A 20,318-nucleotide genomic window follows, 5' to 3' on the forward strand; every position below is an offset into this window, starting at 1 on the left:
TTCAAATATTTGACTAAATATTAACATTTCCAATTTAGAGCCTATACTACAAGAACGATGGCAAAGAAGACAACTGCTTTTTGATGAAGCTTTGTTAAATTTTATACAAAAGCACTTTTTGAAATTTTGCTTATGGATTCATAAGTTAAACTGAAGCCCTCAAATGTACATCATACCTTCAAACCAAGAAGTTTCAAAAGTATTATAAATCACTTGAAATCACTTAGTGCCCACATTAAAGTCAATGAAATCCAACTGAAAAGTTTATCTCATGAGGAGATTCACAAACAGTTTGCAGCATGCCTTAAATGTCATTTAATTATGGCTGTTATGGATGATGCAGAAGTTTCAGAGAAAAGTGATCTTTCACTAAACTTTAGGAGTCAGGATCAGTTTAAACAGTGAGTCAGTGTAGCTAGCATATGCCAAGGAAACTTTACTTTAAAGGAAAAAATATTTTATGGGCCTGCTTATGTATTAAATTTTTCTGAGTCACTAAAGGAAACACATAAGCATATCCATACAAGTAACTTAAAAAAACAAACAAACAAACAAACGAAACAGAGGAAATGGTAAAAAGAGAAAACTCAAGGCATACAGTCATAAGAGGTCTGAAGAGACAAGGTGCATAATGTCAGGATTCTGGAGGAGAAGGAAAAAGGAGTGGAGTGGGAAAAGAAGACAGAGAACATAGAAAGCAAGTAAAGGTTCCAGGAAGGGGGAAGTGGAGATAGACAATAACTTGTCAAAGCCCACTAGCCAGAGACTGCCCGTGTGATTCTAAAGAGAGTTGATGTGGAAGCCAGTTATAGAATGAGTGGTGTCAGGAAGTGGGGACAACAGGGTTAACTTAATATTTTTCATCTAGGAGGAGAGCTGTCATTGGTAAAGATGTACTAATCACTTTATAGAGGACGTTTAGTTGTGTTTGTGTATGTGTTGATAGTGTTCCTGTCTGTCTTGGTTATACAGAGGATTACAGAATGATCATATCTCTGTATTGTTCTACTAGTTAGAGTGATATTGTCTGAGTATTGTTTATATTCTGAAATTTAATCCTTTGGGAATACTATGGTCTAGCTGTCAGAATAAATATAGATTTGAAAATGTCCTGATGATCAAAGTATTATCTATATACAAGCAATTTGTTACTTTTAAGTGTATTATGTGATGAATTTCAGTAACTGTATAAAACTGTGTAACCACCAACATAATCAATATATAGTCAATTCTCACATCAAAGAAAGAGAAATTTTATTTTATATAAATTATACCTCAATAAACCCAACTTAAAAAAGTTTATAAGGAGACTAGGTTGTGTACTGCTGATAAGATTACTTTAAAAGAGGCAAGAGAGGAACAGTGTTATATTTTCGAGGCCACAGTCATCAAGATTGAGAACTAACACCACTGGGTACAGGCAGAGTCAGCAACAAATCAGCTGCTATGCCATTAATATGAATAACACCTTCAATGGTCTAACTCTAAAAAAGAACAGTTTTCTTTGAGCTTTGGTTGATTCTGAAATGTCACTGAGTATCAAAATTTTAATCTCTTTCCATTAATAATTAAGTTTTATTTTACATACATGTATATATAAACATTTTTCAGTTTACTTAAAAAGTTCCAATTACATCGAGCTGTTCTTTGATTACAATTACGGCTAAATCTGAAATTGAGTTATTCAACATAAGATAACAGCACTACTAAATGATTAACCTTCATTTAATCCTACATTTTCAAGACCTATTATGGTACAGTAAAAAGATATGCCACTGAATGATGAGAAACAGAGGGGTGACTTGAATCTAGTGTTTGCTTTCCCTCCTCTAATTCTAACTTAGAATATAATGAATGTTCACACTGTAAGGGACCTTACAGATAATCTAGCCAGTACTTCACATTTTGCACGCGAGGACAAATGGGTTCACAGAAGTTCAAGGATTTGCCTGCCATAGAGATTTCACATCAGGGCAGTGTTATTTCCATCTTTATCACAACTCTAATTTCTTTTTTTTTTTTCTTTTGTTAAACTGCCCTTTTCTTTTGGTAAATCACTGTGACATTTAGAAACAATGAATTCAAAATTAGTTTTTTTCCATATACAGTATCTTCAAAAAAGTGTTACTTAGCATAAATAATTAAGTGGCCAAGATCAATTGGAAAGGCTCATTTAAATAAGACTAAGCCATATTTTAAATGGTAATATAAAATCATTTTTTTTTTAGTTTTTGATACAGGAAAAACATTTTCTGTTCTTATTTTCTTTTTCCCCTTCTTTTTGAGCGATAAATTTAGAAAGGTGAATCTTTTTTGCAAAACATTTCTGAAGAAGTGAAAGAGTGTAGTTTAATAGAAATAGATTATAGAAAAGAGAAGAATTTCTGACTTTGTCTCTAGTTTCCTCTGTGATCATGGGCAAATCACATAAAACTTCTTAAACTCCATTTTTCCCTAAGAATAACACAGACTTTTTGTAAAGATGAACTGAAAATTCATATACAAAGCTGGATATAATAGAAATAATAAAATGATTTCATTTTGAGACCATTGTAAGTAACATATTTTATGAGTTTCTTTTTCAAACTTGCTTATAAATAAACTGCAAGAATGAGCCAGCTCTTTCCCTAAAACATAAAAACCTAAGTCCAGGTACCAGTTCATCCTGCACATGCTCTTCCCAAGGGAAGAAATAATGAGAATGCAGTTTGAGCTTGTTCAATAATGTCATAATTACTAACATTGAGAACACTTAAAAAGTAAATTTAGATTTCAGCTGTGGGTAAAAACATTTTCTTTCCTAAGCTGCTTCTCTAAATTCAGGATAAACAGAGGGATAAAAACCTCTCAACTTGTTAATTTGGCAGTTAGGTTTATTTAGATTTATTTTTGAATTGTAAGCTACAGAACATATCTCTGTTCTACATAACTACTTAGATATAAAGAAAACATGAAATTCTGATTTAAAAATTCTAAATGAAATTCTAAAATAACCAGCCTTGTAAGAAAATGTAAAATGAAGATATCGATGCTTCTAAAGCTTTGTGTAAGTAGCATTCATTTAAATAAGTCTATTCAAGGTTGTCTTTTCAGATTGTCAGATTAAACAAACCCTACAGCATTTCCAGCAAACCCATAATTACAGATTATTATGGCATACAAAAGCAGCAAGACATAAAAAGCTGCTGCAATTCACTGCACTGTAATAGAACATGCAGAGGAAGTTAATTTTGGCAAATGCTTTAAATACTAGCTTTGCATAATATGTATAGGTGAAACTATAATTAAGACAGAATGAATCCTTTGGAGCCTCCTTTCACTCTGACCCCGCAAATGATGACTTTTTGCTAATAAGACTACTGCCATTTGACAAAAAGCCAACTTCACTACCTTGCTTTATTCTTTAGTAAATTTAATAATTATAGCTACTCCTGCCAATAGTTCTCTAATCAGACTTGTTCAATCCAATACTGAGCTTATTAGGGACACTCTATGTTTAGAAATCTTGGCCAAAAAGTACTTGAAGATGATGAAGCATGCCTTAGACAAGGGCACAACGATTAGCCATTTTGGCCACATTAAAAAAAAAACAACCCACAGCATGTAGTCCCTACAGACACAGAATCACCTGCTGTTAGCTCACAGCTGTTTCTAAAAGGTTCTGCATTTATCTGGTCTTTTATACCTTTAAGAAAGTCCAAAGGGAGAAACTTTAATACATTTAGACAGTAGTATTTCACAGAGTATTTGGTATCAATATAAAGGTTATCTGTTAAAATCTTTAGCTTTGTGTCTTTTACAGTGACTATTAATGGCACAGAAAATTTTGCATGAAATACATTAAAACTTCCCTTCACATAAATGAACTATTTAGTTTAAGAAATACACTATATTGCCCTGAGTCAAACTTTAACAATTTACACCTTTAAAAATGCAAAAAGCAACTAATATTTTCATATAACTTTGTTTTTAAGTAAAATAAACACTTCATTTTACTATGTCAAATCTAAAGAAATAATTATGTCACCTGTATCAATTACTGTTTAAATTATTTTTCTATACTATACTACCCAGTATATCTCTATTATATCTCAGCTATAATTTAAATCTTATATTTCTATTTCACTTGCTATATACATATTCTAGACAAACTATTAGAGGTACTTGTGGTCAACCCAAAGCCCTAGTCCTACTTCCTTGATCTGTAACTTCATATCTTCACTCACAGTCTATGTCATCAATCCATTACCATGGCCATATCCTACATGTTTTAATCATTTACAACTTTTTTAAAAGTCGAACTCTTCCTTAATAGCTTACTCTTTGATGACAACCTCCTAGTCTAGTGATTTCCCAATTTGGTTTTGTGGAGCCCTTGAAGAGAGCTCTTAGAGACAAATGGGAGAGAGATCAGTAGAACCCCATGCTTCCACCCTGCTGCAGCTCTATTTCAAAAAGTTTCACAAAAGGGACTTTCTTGTGAAATTTATTAGAAGAGGTTCTACTGCTTAAAAACTCATTTTAAAAAAACACTGTCCTAACATACTGATACTCTCAGTGGTTCTCAACCTTGGGTGCTTATTAATTATATGCTAGGTTTTAAAAATCCCAGCAATTCCAGATCAATACATCAAAGTCTCTATAGATGGGACCAGAGCATCAGAATTTTAAGATGCAGCCAAGGCTGAGAACCACTGTTCTAACTTCTTATTATCAACCACATCTACTTTCTGACTCATTGGACCACTTCTCTTTTCTTCCAGCTTATTAGCCATTTCCTAGCATCAGTTCAAACCTTACCAAAACCTAGATTCCATGACTAAACCATATACCAATTATTCTGAAAGCCACTGTACTCATGTATTTCTGCCAGATCCGCCCTACTGAATGTTGCCTGGTGTAACCAAAACTTTGCAAATTCCATTTTCTATTGGGCCCTCAATAACTTCTGTCAATCCTCTTAATTTAGTTCCTTCTTCTTTTTGGTCTCAGAAGAAGGGCTAATATTAGCAGCTGACCCCTCAGGAATGATCCCCTCATTCTATTAATGATCCCCCTACCATCTTCCTTCTCAGCTTATAATTCAACTCTCTTCACCCTTAAAACTCTCTTAACCCAGAATAATCTTTTAGCTTACCTACTATCATTTTTCTTTGCTTTTTTAAATAAACAGTTAAATTTTTTAATAAAGAGTACTTTAAAAAGTTGAAGTATAGTTGATTTACAATGTTGTGTTAGTTTCTGGTATAAGGAGTACTTCTGATACATGGCTCTATTTCCTTAACGCTTGCTTCTCAACCCACAGCCATCCACTTCTATCTCCTTGTTCTCTGCTGAAATTAAAGCAGTCTTTCTCTACTTGACATCTCTATCATTTAATACCGTTGGCCAGTCTTTAAAAAACTTTCTCTTCTTTTTGTTTCTGAGAAATTACTCTGATTTTCCTTCCTTTTCAACTTGTTCTTCTCAGAACACACACACCCATGTAAATATGTATTCCTAACAAAGACCTCTCTGCTAAGATCTAGATCTGCATGTACAATGAACTGCCTGCTAGATCTCATCATATGAATATTCAACAGGCACTCTGAGCTAAACCATTCCCAATACTGCCCTCCTTATTTCCCTTTCAACCCTCTAAACTTTCTTACGTTCTTGGTCTAGTTTGGGGAAAATCTAACCAATTCAAGCCTTTAGCAACTCCTGCTAGGCCTACTGCAACAGCGTCATGACTAGTCTCTCTGGTCCTGGGTTAACCTCCGTAAAATCAATCTAATATACTAGAGACCAACAAACTTTTTCTGTAAGGGGCAAGAGAGTAAATTATCTTCAGCTTATGGGACACAGTATCTCTGTCACAACTACTCAACACTACTGTTGTTGCACAAAAGCAGTCCTAACGATACATAAATGAACAGCATGATGTGTCCCAATAAAACTATTTACAGAAACAGGAGGCAGGTATGGGCCATAATTTGCTGACTCCTGTAAAATACTACTGTCTAAGTGTTCTTAATACTAATTTAATCATGTATAGCACCTCCTTAAAACCTTCAATAATTGCTGGGTTCCTCTGGGCTACCTCTGTATCTTGAATGTACTTTTATTCCTATATGTACTCATATCATAAGGTTATTTGTTTACATCTTTCTCTTGTATGACATAGTAAACTCTCTGGATGCAAAAACAATGTAGTTAAAGAACTTATCAGAATAGCTTAGCTGGAAGTATAACAGGAACATCATCTCTTATAATTAATAATTGTATATCTGAAATTATTTCTTAAAATAAAAATGAACTTATTAGCTATAATGTACATGGCAGGGTAAACAATTACAAAGTAAGCTACATTATCCTCCTGAATTACTACTAAGGCCCAAATCATACTTTGGGGGAACCCAAGCAACAATACTGTCCTGAAGAGAATTCATTTTACCTTCTGTTACTGGCTGGAGTTTAGAAGATCGTTCTGAATCAGGAGAGTGCAGAGGTTCAGGCTCTTTCAGACTTTCCAAATGCATAAAAGGATCATAATCTACAGATGCCAAATCAGAGAGACTTATTGGAAAATACCTTGGATTGCTAAAACATTGAGCTCCATAAACACACCCATGTAATACCTGAAAACACAGGGGAAAACACATATCAAGTTTTCCTTTTCAGTGAAAATAAATAAATAAAGGTAAAAGGAGAAAATAAGTCAACTGGTAATACAAGAGCTTGACAAAATTTTAAATACTTTAAAACTTAGCTCTTCAATCAAGGTAAAATTTAATCTTGAAAAGAAGAATGAGCAAAATTTAACTAATGATTCTCACATTCAACAAAGATTGACTTCTTTCAAATTCTGCAATGAAATAACACTGTCTTGTAGGAAGTACTTTTTAATTATTCTTAGGTACTACAAAATAAGCCTACATTCTTTGAAAATACCTAGCTCTAAAACAATAAAAATGTAATACTAAGAAGTGCTATTTCTTTAGTTTTTAAAAACCCTTGGTTACCAAATAAATAATAAGGCAAAGAAGTTTACCTTATAAATACAATTGAGGACAGATTTTTCTGTTCTATCATTTTCTGCTCCTGTAGCATGGACTGGTTGGAGCAGTGTCTTTAGAGGTAAGGCCATGATCCAGTCAAGAAGGCACAGAAGTAAGGATACAACCAACTAAAACAACAACAAAAAAGACCATCATTATTGTCAACTCATAAAATAAGAGTTTAATACTTAACAGAAATTCATCAACTTATTTTGTTTTCTAAAACTTATTTCAGGAACTAACAACCTGAAGTTCCACTCTTAACATTTACTTACACTTAACTGATTTTAACATGTACATGAATATTACTGTGGATTTCTTTCTTGTATTTGGGGGCAAGCACAATGAAACCTTCAGCATAATAAAAACAGGAATGTTGAAAATTAGTTTTAAATGAATATAGAAACAATGAGTTTAAAAGACAATGGACATCAATTAGCTATACTTAATGCACAAAGAATGGAACACAAATGAAAAGGTTTTAGTCCATATGTGGTGTATTAGAATCATTTCCACATTCCTTTTCTAATTTAACACCTCACTGAGTAACCTGCCAGAAAGACTATCTTAACCACTTTCTGCAACTGTTACTAATTATATTAAGTGAATCCACTGGACACTTTTAAATTAATGGATGTTATAACCAAAACACTTTTACCCAAAGTGTAGAGCAAAATAGCATTATCTATGTGGTCCATTTTACTGAATAAAGAATCGTAATTAGTGCCATAAAGTGTCAATCAAGCAGCAATAAGAGATCCACTGATCTTTAGAGTCAAAGTCCAACTCTGCAACTCAAGGAGTAATGCTGGTCTGAATCTCCCAACATATCCTCCAAAAGAATGATAAAGAACAAAAAGAACCAATAAAATATCACAAAACCTCCATCCTCAATATAACCAGAAAACAGAACATCCAAACTTCAAATTATCTGTAAGCAGAAAACATACACAGCAAACCCAACAGCCCCTTTCCCCATTGCAAACTTTCATGAAGAGTGAGGACAGTTTGGGAAAAACTGTGAAGAGAGAAAGGAACTAGGCACCAATCAAAAAACCACGCCAGGAAGAAAAGATCCACCCTAAGTGTGAGAATATTGAAAAGTGTGTACTGGTAGGTAGGGTACTGAGTAAAAAGAAAGTACAGGAAAGGTAATAACTTGGAGGAGAAAAATTTTAAGAGGGAATGGAGAGACATCCTGTGGAAAACACACAGTGAAAAGAAAAAGCAAAAGATAAACTTAGGACCCTGCAAGACTTAAAAATTTTTTTTAAAAAACTAACAGACCTACAATTCTTCTCCTCCTTAAAAACAATCATCCAATAAAAACACTATACTTTGTTAAACTGCCAGAAGAGAGAGCTCTTGAAGTAGGAATCTTCTAAACCACCCCAAGCCACCAACCTTGTCCATAGAAATGCAGAGGTAGTCTTCATCTATACAAAACTACTATAAAAAGAAAACAGAAAATGAGAATCTTGAGCAATTCAGCTGATGAAAATTCCCATCCCCCAAAACCAATAATAAAGCAGAAGAAAACTAAAACAACATTCTAATCTAAATTTTAAAATTTTAAACAAACATTGAGATATAGGGGACAAGGAAAACTTAATCTTAAACCAGAAATTAAAAAACTAAGAAGACAGACCAAAAAGGGAAGAACTGATTCAAGTCAGGAGAAAAACTAAAAAGGGTAAAATGATATTAGAAAAGAAGCCTGATCACTCCTTGGCCTTTGGGCTAAGATCAAGTGTAGAAAGGAAGCCTGAGCTATAAGATGCCTAAAGAATAAATTTGAAAAAATTAAAAGAAAATTTTATTAATAAGGGGCATTGAAGAACAACAGGAAAGCAATAAAGAATAAAAATGAGATAAAGAAAAAGGTAAAAAGTGTCAGAGAGAAAAATATTGGAATGGAAGAAGGAAAAAGAATATTCTATTTATATATAACTGGAGTCCTGAAATCTACACACTGACAAGACCTACCAGATTCAGGATAAATTGACCTGCAATCATCAAGTGTAATACATACCCTGGTAAAACTTCAAAAGTAAGATCTTAAAAAAAAAATTATCCACCTATCTATTTATCTATCTTCTTAGAGTCTCCAGGGAAAAAGATGAAATAACTTACAAGAGAATAAAAATGGCATCAGATTTCTCAAAACCAATATACAAAGCTAGGCAATATAAAAAGAAACAAAAAACCTCAAGGAAAATAAATGTCAACCAAGGATTCCATGTCTAGCCAAGTATCAAGTATCAGGGTTACAGAAAAAAATTTAAATATGCAACAGTTCAGGGAATTCTGTATTCATAAGCCCATCTTGAAAAATAAAGTGAATTTCATTTAACCAAGAAGTTGACTGAGCAACTTCAGCAAAAAGATTAATAGTATCTGATATATTTAGTTATAGATCTAAGATTAAAAGAAATAAATGTAGAGATGAGTGTAGAACAATCATTTGTTATATGACATGCTACATGTTATGTGTAGACATAAAGTAACTAAAAATGAAGGTGAAGAGAGAGAAAGAGAACAGTAACATCAGCTCATTTATTAACATACAGGCAATACGTAGGAAATAAAGGGTATCATTAAATAATCATGAACCATATCTTACAAAAGGTTAAGTAAGAAAGCAAGGAATAAAGGCATTAAAAAAGGTATATATATATATATGAAGGTAAGCACAAGAAAAAAGTACAAAATGTCCTGAATACCAAAAGAAATTTTAAAAATAGATCAATGGAAATATATCATGTAGAGAAAGAAACAGAAAATATAACATGCATAATAATCATAAAATTAAACGACAGACGTGAGATAAAAAATATAATAAAGTCTCTTATAAGAATCAATTTAACTTGCCTAATAAAAGAAAAAGATTTTCAATTTGGCTCATAAAGCAAGACCCAAATATATGTTGTATTCAAGATATAGTTAAACAAAAAGATTCAAAAAGACTAAAATTAAACAGATGAAAAAAGATATATTAGGCAAGTTAGAATTCAAACCAAAAGACATTAATGTTAAAAGCTGTAATTCAAAAGGAAGATAAAACAGTTATGAATATCCATATATAAAATAACAGTGACTACCTTTACAAAGCAAAAACTACAGTAGATGCAAGGAAACAGAAACATTAACAACAGAAGTCTTTAACACATCATTCTCAGTACAAAACAGATCAAGAAGACAAAATATAATCCACATTAAGAAGTTGCTTGAGTGGGGGAGGGTATATCTCAGAAGCACTGTGTTTAGCATGCACAAGGTCCTGGGTTTAATTCCCAACACCTCCATTAAGAAATAAACAAACTAATTACCTCCTCCCACTCCCCCCATTAAAAAAAAGTTACTTGAGATCTTCAATAATGTTTAACAATATTAAAGGGCCCCTGTCATCGAAACAGTCTGAAAACGGCTAGTAAAGAAACTCAAGAGACAGACATAAGTAATTATAGAACTTGATTATTCAGTAAGGAGCAAAGATGAACTTTTTAATAAAGGGAACTCCGAAATCTGGTTATTAGTTTGGAAAAGAACAAAAATTAGATCCCTATCTCAAAACATAGAAAATAAACTCCAAATGGATGAGGGATAAAAATGTAAAAAATGAAGTCATACAAATACTAGAAGAAAATATGAAAAGGTTTTCTACCTATGATTCAAAATCTAGCTCAACTGAAAGAAAAAACTGATAAACTGACTACATAAAAAATAAATCATTTTCCATGATCCGCCACAAGAAACAACAACAACAAAATCCACCATACGCAAAATCAAAAGACAAATGAATGGGGGAAAATATTTGCAACATATATCACAGTGGAGAGCTAATATCCCTAATATGTAAACACCTGAGGGAAAAATACCAAAATCTAACAGAAAATGTATGAACATATGGATGGATAATTCACAAAAATGAAGTAAAAATTAGGCCATTAAGAAATATAAGATAAGAGAAAAGTAAATGAAAACTATAATGAAATACCATCATTTGTCTATTAAATTGGCAAAAATGAAAAATATGACATACTGTGAGATTAGGCTCTGGGGAAACAGATACTCTCACAGTATGCTTGTGGTAATGCCAATAATTAACAAAATTACGTATCTGTTTACCTTCTGACCCAGCAATTCCACTTCTAAGAATATACCCTGAAGACACACTCCAAAAATGTAAAAATACATAGGCACACAGTTAGTCACTGCAGCATTGTTTGTAATTGCAGAATTCTGAAAACAATCTATATGTCCATACATGGAATAGTGAGTTGAATAAACTATGGTACATTCTCACAATGGAGTACTAATATTGTAGAGCTGCAAAAAAGAACATGGAACGTCTTCATGAAGTGATGTATTGTGAATTTTCAGGATATATTGTCAAGTGAAAAATCTAAAAGTGCCACAGAATATTTAGAATGAGGTATTGTACCTTCTGTGTAACAAGGAGAAAAAAGAAAATGTAGTTTATCTGCTCATCTTTCCAAAAAAAAAAAAAAAAGATGGATAAACCATAGATTAAAAAATATAAATAAGAGCAACAGGAATGGGGGAAAAAATCTGAAATGGAATACAAATAGCAATGCACTTGTTAACAACTGCTTCTTTGTTTCAGAGTTCTGTGAGAGTTGTGAATGCAAGCCCCTTTGGCTTTTAGAGCCAGGTGATTTGGGGGCCTATTCCTTGGGTGGCAGGCTTAAAAGACTGGGTGCAAGATGTATAGTCTAAACCCCTTTCTCCTCAGAGAGAAGATGGGAGTTTGGGGTTCCCTCCTGATTGTATGGAGCTATGCTGGGGGTAGGGTTATGTCAAGAGCGTGTCTTAGCCTTTCTCACATGTTTTTGATAGGGGTTATTTTCTCAGTTGCATGATACACAGGAGTCACTTGATTAGTTTCTGGATTTCTCTCAGAGGGAATTGCTCCACATGTATCTGTACCTCTGGTGTGTCCAAGGGAGGACGGAAGTTCAGGAGCATCCTATGTCACTATCTTGGCAACCACCTCGCTGCCTGCTGTTACTCTTCAAGATGTTATGTTTTGCTAACTCTTCTTACTCTGTAACTTCTCCTTAAGTGATCTCATATATTTCCACAATTTAATACAACTCTTGTGTTGACAATGTCAGTAATTGTTTCCAGTCTTGAATTTACTACTTTAGGTATATAGCTGCTTTGCTGGTGGTCTCTACCTGGGCATCACTCCTTACATGCAATACAATGAAAACTGAAATTCATCTTTCTTCAACTACCCTGATCTTTTTTTTCCCTTCATTCTTGACACTGGTGGTGGATTCCACTTTATCAGTATTTACACTTTAATCCTTTTGCCTTAGTTCAGAATATCATCCATCAATTCTTATTGAGATGACTGTAATAAACAATTACCGTATTATTCCTTTTAGGTCCCCTTTCACGTTCTTACGTGTTCTTTCACAAATCTTACATTTAACTGTGTATTAAAACCCTTCCAAAAAGTCACTTTCAAAAACAGGACTTTCACAGAAGTCCAAGGTTTTTACATGGCATCCAAGGCCTTTCATATCCTGACCAGTTCATATCTCTACTGTCTAATTTCCCAACTGTGAACCATGTATTTCACATCCTATAATACAGAACTGCCTATTGTTTTCCCATAACACCCATGCCATTTTACACCTTCATGATCTTACACATGCTATTACCTCCACTTGGAGTAACTCTCTGACTCTACTCCTCATCTCCATCTATGGAGAAAATTCTATTCATCTTTAAAGAATTTTTCCCTTAACAAGCTCTTCTGCCTCGATAGTTAATTACTTCCTCCTCTGTATCCTACATTGTCTCAATAAATTTTTCTGCTTTTTATAGTAAGTACTTACTATACTGGATTGCTTCACTTGTCTCTCTAATCTTTAAAATCCAGGAAAGCAGGGACTATCTTAATTCTATCTGTTTCACATGCTCCAAGCAGAATACCACACACGTATTTTGTGATCAATGAATGTTTCGTGAATTAAGTGGGCAGGGAACAAAAACCTGTAGTGGAGTTTTTTCATATTAACAGCTAGGCTTTTGGAAAACAAAGATTATCAAAAAGAGGTAGCCTATTAGTTCTCCAGATATTGTTCACAAACTGGATTTGGAATCCTTAACCATAGTTTAAGACACTAAAATGAAGGACTCTTGGCCAAAAAATGGAGCAATAGAGTCTTTTAAAGATGGGGAAGAATGTACTTATCAAGAGTTAGACAACCTGATCAAATGAGTTTTAAATTAAATAGAAAGAAGAAGGATAAAAAATCTTGAGGTAAACTATTGAAATTAGTAATATAGGAGACAGCAGGAAAGACTAAAAGTGTAAAAGGTATTAAGCCACACAAGAAAATAACTGAGAATAAGTCCAGACACATAATAACATCTGTGAGTTCTAAAAATTAATAGGCAGAACATATGTAATAAAATATATTTGAGATTTCAACAGAATATGACTAAGAGATGGTAATACTTTGTTCTGGAGAATAGAATTCAAGACTGAGATGAGAAAATGGAAAGGAATAGGATAATTTTCAGAGGAAATTAACAGGATCTAGAGAGAGCAGTGATGTCTGAAGAACTTTGTGCAATGATGGAAATGATGTATATCTGCCCACGTGGCTACTGAACACTTGAAATATGGTTAGTACAAACATGAAATTACATTTTTAATGTAAACTTTCAAAATGATTTTATTTGAATTTGAAGTCACAAGTGGTTAATAGTCACATGTGGGTAGCAGAGATCTAGATTCTCTACAACATGTTATCTGCAATGCCTGGTGTGCAATAAAAAATTAACAGACATATGAACAAACAGGAAAATGGAACCCAAAGTCATGAGGAAAAAAGTTCAATGAAAACAAACTCAGCAATAAATCAGATATTGAATTTAGGAGATAAGGACTTTAAAGAAATTATAATAAATATATCAAAAATCTATGAGAGAAGATGGATAGAATTAATGAAGAAATGCAGAATTTCAGGAAAGATATGGAAACTATAAAGAGAAACTAAATAGAAATTTTAGACTGATAAACACAATATTTAAATGAAGGAATCTCATAATAAATACACCGAGGTAAATACAATCTTGTAGAACTTTTTGGTGGCTAAAGGGCATGTCTTCTCCAAAATACCGTATCTCTAAATATTATCTATACTCCCCTTAATGGAAATTCTTTACTTTCTACCAGTAACAGCTATATAAAATGCATGGCTGCCTTTAGAGTGGATGAATTTCTCAGAATTGATAGGTTTCAGGCAATAACAAGACCATAACAAGTGAAAAAACTATAAATGTCCTCCCAGGTTCGTTACAACCCTATGATTTAATCTTAAACTTTATCAAATGACCACGATTAACTTGAAATATGAACTAAAAATATAACTTAGTTACACATAATGAAAAGATATATTTCACATTATAATTAACTTTAAACACAAGACTAATTAATGTTTACCATGTAAATATATATACCATCACAATTTAAATATATTTACTAGATAACCACATATTAAATATCAAAAAAATTTAAATTACCCTCTTGTCCATTTCATATGATGAAGCTTCTGTACTTGGCAAAAGATGGGTAATGGTGGCTATTAGAATCTGCACGAAATGAGAAAAAAGAAAGCTCAAACTATGTCAAACTAATGGTGCATCCCAAAACTTAAATGTTAATGCAAAAGTGATATAAAATCTATTGCAGAAAGTTTATCTAAAATACATTAACACTGTTATTTCAAAGTAATTTCTAATAGGTCAGCTTTTCAACTACACTTGACTACCAATCATTTACAATCCCAATGTACAGAACCAAAATTATATATGCTCTGTCAACTGTAAATGAATTTCTTACAAATTCAATTCATAAATCAGTATGTATAAACACACAAATAATATATGTTCTAACAGAAAAAATAGAAGATTTGGGTAAGCAAAAAGGTTTATAGAAACACCTGCAATTTATCACTCAAGAAATCTACTTTGCTTAACAAATTAGGTATAAAAGGAATGTACTTCAACATAAACACCATACATGACAAGCCCAAAGTAACATCATCCTCAATGATAAAAAGTTAATATCCTTTTCTCTAAGGTCAGGTAAAAGACAAGGATGCCCACAGTTGCCATTTCTATTCAATATAGTACTGGAAGTCCTACCACAAAAATCAGGCAAGAAGAAGAAATAAAAGGCATCCAAATCTGACAGGAAGAAGTAAAATTACTTCTGTTTGCAGATGGTATGATCCTATATATAGGAAACTATAAACATTCTATCAAAAAACTGGTAGAACTCATCAATGAATTCAGTCAAGTTGCAGGACACAAAATCAACATACAAAAAATCAGCAGTGTCACATTTCCTGATTTTAAGCTTTATTATAAAGCTATAGCCATAAAAATATGGTACTGATAGTAAAGTACTAATATAAAAATAGGCATACAGACCAGTGCATCAGAATAGAGAGCCTAGACATAAATCCACATGTATACAGCCAACTAATCTTTGACAAGAGTGCCAAGAACACACAGTGGGGCAAGGATAGTCTCTTCTATAAACAGTGTTGAGAAAACTGGATATTCACATGCAAAAGAATGAAACTAGACCCCTATCTTATACCACTCACAAAAATTAATCTGAAATGGATCAAAGACTTAAATATAAAGACCTGAAAACAATAAAACTCCTAGAAGAAAACATAGGAAAAAGGCTCTTTGACATGGGTCTTGGTAATTTTTTTGGAAATTGTACCTAAAGTACAAGTAACAAAATAAAAAATAAACAAGTGGGACTACATAAACAAAAAGCTTCTGCATAGCAAAAGAAACCATCAATAAAGTGAAAAGACAACTCACAGAATGGGGAAAAAACACCTGCAAACCATATATCTGACAAGAGGTTAATATCCAAAATATACAAGGAACTCATACACCCAACAGCAAAAATAACTGAGTAACTAAATTTATAAATGGGCAAAGGATCTGAAGAGACATTTTCCCAAAGACATAGAAGCAGCCAACAAGTACATGAAAAAGTGCTCAACATCACTGATCACCAGGAAAATGTAAATCAAAATCAAAATCAAAATCAAAATCAAGTATCACTTCACATTTGTTAGGATGGCTATCTTCAAAAAGACAAAGAGATAACAGATGTTGGTGAAAATGTGGAGAAGAGGGAACCCTTATGCCACTGTTGGTGGGAATGTAAACTAGTACAGCCATTATGGAAAACAGTATGAAGGTTTCTCAAAAAATTTACAATGTGGTAGGGGATAATAGCTCAGTGATAGAGCACATGCTTAACAAGCACAAGGTCCTGGGTTCAATCCCTAGTACCTCCATTAAAAAAAAGTTAAAAACAGAACTACCATATAATAAAGCAATCCCACTCTTGGGTATATATCTGAAGGAAATAAAATGAGTATCTCAAAGAGATACCTAAACACCCATGTTCACTGCAATATTACTCACAATAGCTAAGATATGGAAACAACCCACATGTCTTCCACTGGATGAACGGATGAAGAAAACGTGGTGTACATATATACACAATGGAGTATTATTCAGCCATTGAAAAAAAGAAAATCCTGACATTTGTGACGACATGGAAGAACCTGGAGGGCATCATGCTAAGTGAAATAAGCCAAAGACAAATCCTGTATGGTATCACTCATATGTGGAATCTAAAAAAATCGTATAGTAATGAATATCTGAAAGTTGCTAAGAGTAGACCTTAAACATTCTCACCAAAAAAAAAAGGGGTAACGTGAGGTAATGGATGTGTTAATTTTCTTGATCTTGGTAACCCTTCTATAATACCGAATCATTATGCTGACACTTTAAATATTATACAATTATATTTTTCAATTAAGTTGGGGGAAAATAAATTTACTTTCATCTTTCCAGATATTTTGGTGTCTTAAGAAAGAAATAATTGAAGGCTGAAAATGTCAGGTGTTGTAGGAAGCACAGACCAACTGACTGTCATGAACTCTGACATCTCAAAAAAGCACCCTGAATTGCCATTATTTGGCTATAAAAAATTTAAGGAAAATTGTTAATTAATTTTACATTTCAATGTATCCAAATCTAAGGATCTTTAACAAGTCATAATAAGAAATAAATGAGAAATTACTTACTTGAATAATTTTCAAAGGAGAATCAGGCTGGTAAATCTGAAGTCTAGGTACATAATGAACCAGCATGTGAAGCATGTTACAAGCTACATGGGCTACTGTTTTATTAGTAAACTGTTAAAACACAAAACAAAACAAAACACTGTTATAAAAAATTTCTTCCTGAACTATTATTCATCAGTGCATTAGCTGCTGAAAAAATTTAAATTTTATAGATGTTTCTTTTTGTCATTTAATGTTTATAATGGGATTTTAATAAATAATAATAGTTTAATACTATTATTAGGACGATAAATATGTATCTGCAAAATAAACAATCACTGTACATTCCAAAGATATAATTAACTTAATTTTTTCTTTGTAATATTTGTCCTTATTAAAGTTTTATCCCATTTTCTCTTACCTGGATTTCTAGAATGGCCTCTAAACTGCTAATCTTGTTATCAATCTTTTTCCCATTCCAATCTACTATACACAATACTTTCAAATTATCTTCTAAAGAACTGCTCTGATGCTGACATTCTCTATGCTTTAAAACCTTGGATGACTCCCCAATGGTATAAAGCCAAACTTTTATGCTTGTCTCTGTGACCAAATCTCATCCACTCTTCAAGCACTGTCCACATGTCTCCTCTTTCCAGTCTTCTCTGATACCTAAGTAAAAGTGACCTCAGCTTCCTCCGAACTCAATCATCAATTTATATGCACCACTCACTTGGTTCTCTCAGCTTTTTATATTCTGCTACTCTTACTTGAATCTTTTTCAGCCATCCAATTATTAATCTCTTGAATCTAGTATTTTTTTTTCATTCTGGAGTCCCTCACTTTGCCTAGAAAAGCACCTCAAACATAGTATACACTCAGAAATACCTGTTAATTAAGTAGTATTTGTACTTTGTGTGTTTGGAGTTCTTTACAGATACTGTATTACAAGTCTTAAGACAAAAACAGTATCATGTATCTTTTTACAAATAAAAAAATCCATTTATTCATTCAGATGCTTCAAATAATTAGGTTATTATTTCTGAACAAACCTAATTCTGGTCACAAAGAGCATATTTAACTTGAATGATAAAGCCAAAAATTTGAACAGGTCAAGAATTCAGGAAATAATGAAGATCAGAGTAGGTTAAAAAATACTGATTAGGAAAAGAGAAACAACCCTACATATGTTGTTAAATGGCTGGTTTTCTTTCTAGGAGTCATCCATATGCATCTTAGGGACAAAGCCAAATACATAAGAAGTTGAGATAAGATAAAGTAGGTCATGACTAAGATATCCTAAATTCAAGAGTAGAGCCACCCTTAAGGAAAAAGTCAGAATTAAGGATATAATGTAACAATAAATTAATGAAAACATCTATTAAATATTTTATTTTAAAAGGACATAAGATATAATTAACATTTGGAGAAAAATAATGATGCATTCTATACTATCTTAATACAATCCACGACCCACTAAATGTATTATTATTATTTTTTTTACCTTTAAGGAAACACAAATTACATTCAGAGCTTCCTTAATTTGAGGATGATGAGACTCATGGACTAGTTCTTCACAAATCCAAATACCTAAACTGCAAAGTGCTACACATCTGCAAAAAAGGCAACCAATAAAGACACAAATAAAAGTAGCGAGCCTTTAAATGAAATGAAATCACCACAACCAAAACACCCACAACCAAACCACCTAGAATGAACATTAACTGTTTAAGTGAATTAATTAAAAAATATGCAACTGAATTAAAAAGCTTCCTACATTAGCTCTCTGTAGGAAGATACAGCAGGAGGAAAGCTCATCCCCAAAACCCTAAGCCTTATTTTCAATTATAATTTATTACCAAGATCATAGGTAGGGGTAACACATAGAGGATTTTTCTAACAAACCCATATTAATACATTGATATTGTCATAAAGCATCCCTTAAAAAATGCAATCTGATTTCAAAAAGGAAAGTATAATTTTATTGACGTGATAGCAGTAAGATATTATTTTCCTATCTTTAAAATTTAACATAGCTAGCTACAAATTCTTTTTAAAACAAAGTGGGAACACACATAAAATTTATACACTTTATAAAGGTATTCCAACAAAAACAGGACTTGCAGAATTTCTGTCCCCTAATGTCTTGTGAAATTTTAACTCCCTACTTCAACTGAGTTTCAGCTTGAAGAACATAATCTGATGATCAGAATCAGTAAGAATTCTACTAGCGCATTCAAATACAGGCTTCTTATGAAGCATACAATGTTTCTAAAAATAAAAGATCAACTCCTTCTAGTATCCTGATATATCCTGTATGTCCTGATACTGTATTCCTAAATTAAAATCAGCAGAATGCTAAATTTCAGAACAATTCAAAGCAGAAATAGTTTTCTTCCTGAATATAACGGATCAGAAGTTCTTAGGTCCCATCTTTCAGTCTATCAGTGATAATGCTACTGATTTACTATCAAAAAGTGCCAAAATGCTTCTAAGTGAAGTCGACTGCTTTCTTTCTTCCCTACTGTTGTCCACCCATAAAGCTTACATGATATTTATAGACCTATATAGCCAAGTGTCAAGTTTAGCAGTGGAAGGAGCTGTAATCCTTAAGTAACAATAAATTCTGAAGAGAAGCAATGTTCTCCATGGATGCAGCTAACTAAGGCATTGTAAAGGCACAGGCTGGGAATACAAATGCTTAAACTGTTTTTGTTTTTAAAGAGGGTTAAATTCAGTCTGTGTGTCTACAGTTTCCTACATTCTTCAGGTTGTTAAATTAATCTAGATTATTCCCAGTATGGCGCAACTCTCTGCTCCTGGTCAGATTTGGGGGTATATGCTTCTAAGATCTTATACACCTAAAAGGTATAGGAAAACAAGTTTAGAAAATGTTTATGTTCAACTTCTGGGATTTATCTATACTGTCAATACAAGCCATCATGTTAAAGACTCCCAAGTCTACTTTTGACAATTATGTTTTAGGCTTCAATATTCTTTCACTTGAGAGGTAACGAAGTTTTAAAAAAAGTAGGGGTAGAGAGGACGGGGCAGTTCTAGGTTCAGATCTAGAATATGAAGCTCTAGGTTCAAATCTGGTTCTGCCACTTATTACTTATGCATCTAA

At 32.9% G+C, this 20,318-nt stretch overlaps 1 protein-coding gene across 9 annotated transcripts in view; it reads right to left on the bottom strand.

The window, feature by feature from the left end:
* The window catches only part of RALGAPA1 (Ral GTPase activating protein catalytic subunit alpha 1), a 204,608-nt gene that overhangs the window by 72,345 nt on the left and 111,945 nt on the right, over window positions 1-20,318 (bottom strand). For all 9 annotated transcript variants that reach the window (XM_032481878.1, XM_032481880.1, XM_032481881.1 and 6 more), the window contains 5 exons: window positions 18,696-18,804; window positions 17,213-17,323; window positions 14,607-14,675; window positions 7,034-7,168; window positions 6,437-6,620 (listed from right to left, as the gene is read on the bottom strand). In XM_032481878.1, the coding sequence (XP_032337769.1) occupies window positions 6,437-6,620; window positions 7,034-7,168; window positions 14,607-14,675; window positions 17,213-17,323; window positions 18,696-18,804 (608 nt within the window). The remainder of the gene's footprint in view (window positions 1-6,436; window positions 6,621-7,033; window positions 7,169-14,606; window positions 14,676-17,212; window positions 17,324-18,695; window positions 18,805-20,318) is intronic.

This window comes from Camelus ferus, chromosome 6, assembly GCF_009834535.1.
Source record: "Camelus ferus isolate YT-003-E chromosome 6, BCGSAC_Cfer_1.0, whole genome shotgun sequence".
Lineage (NCBI taxonomy): Eukaryota > Metazoa > Chordata > Mammalia > Artiodactyla > Camelidae > Camelus > Camelus ferus.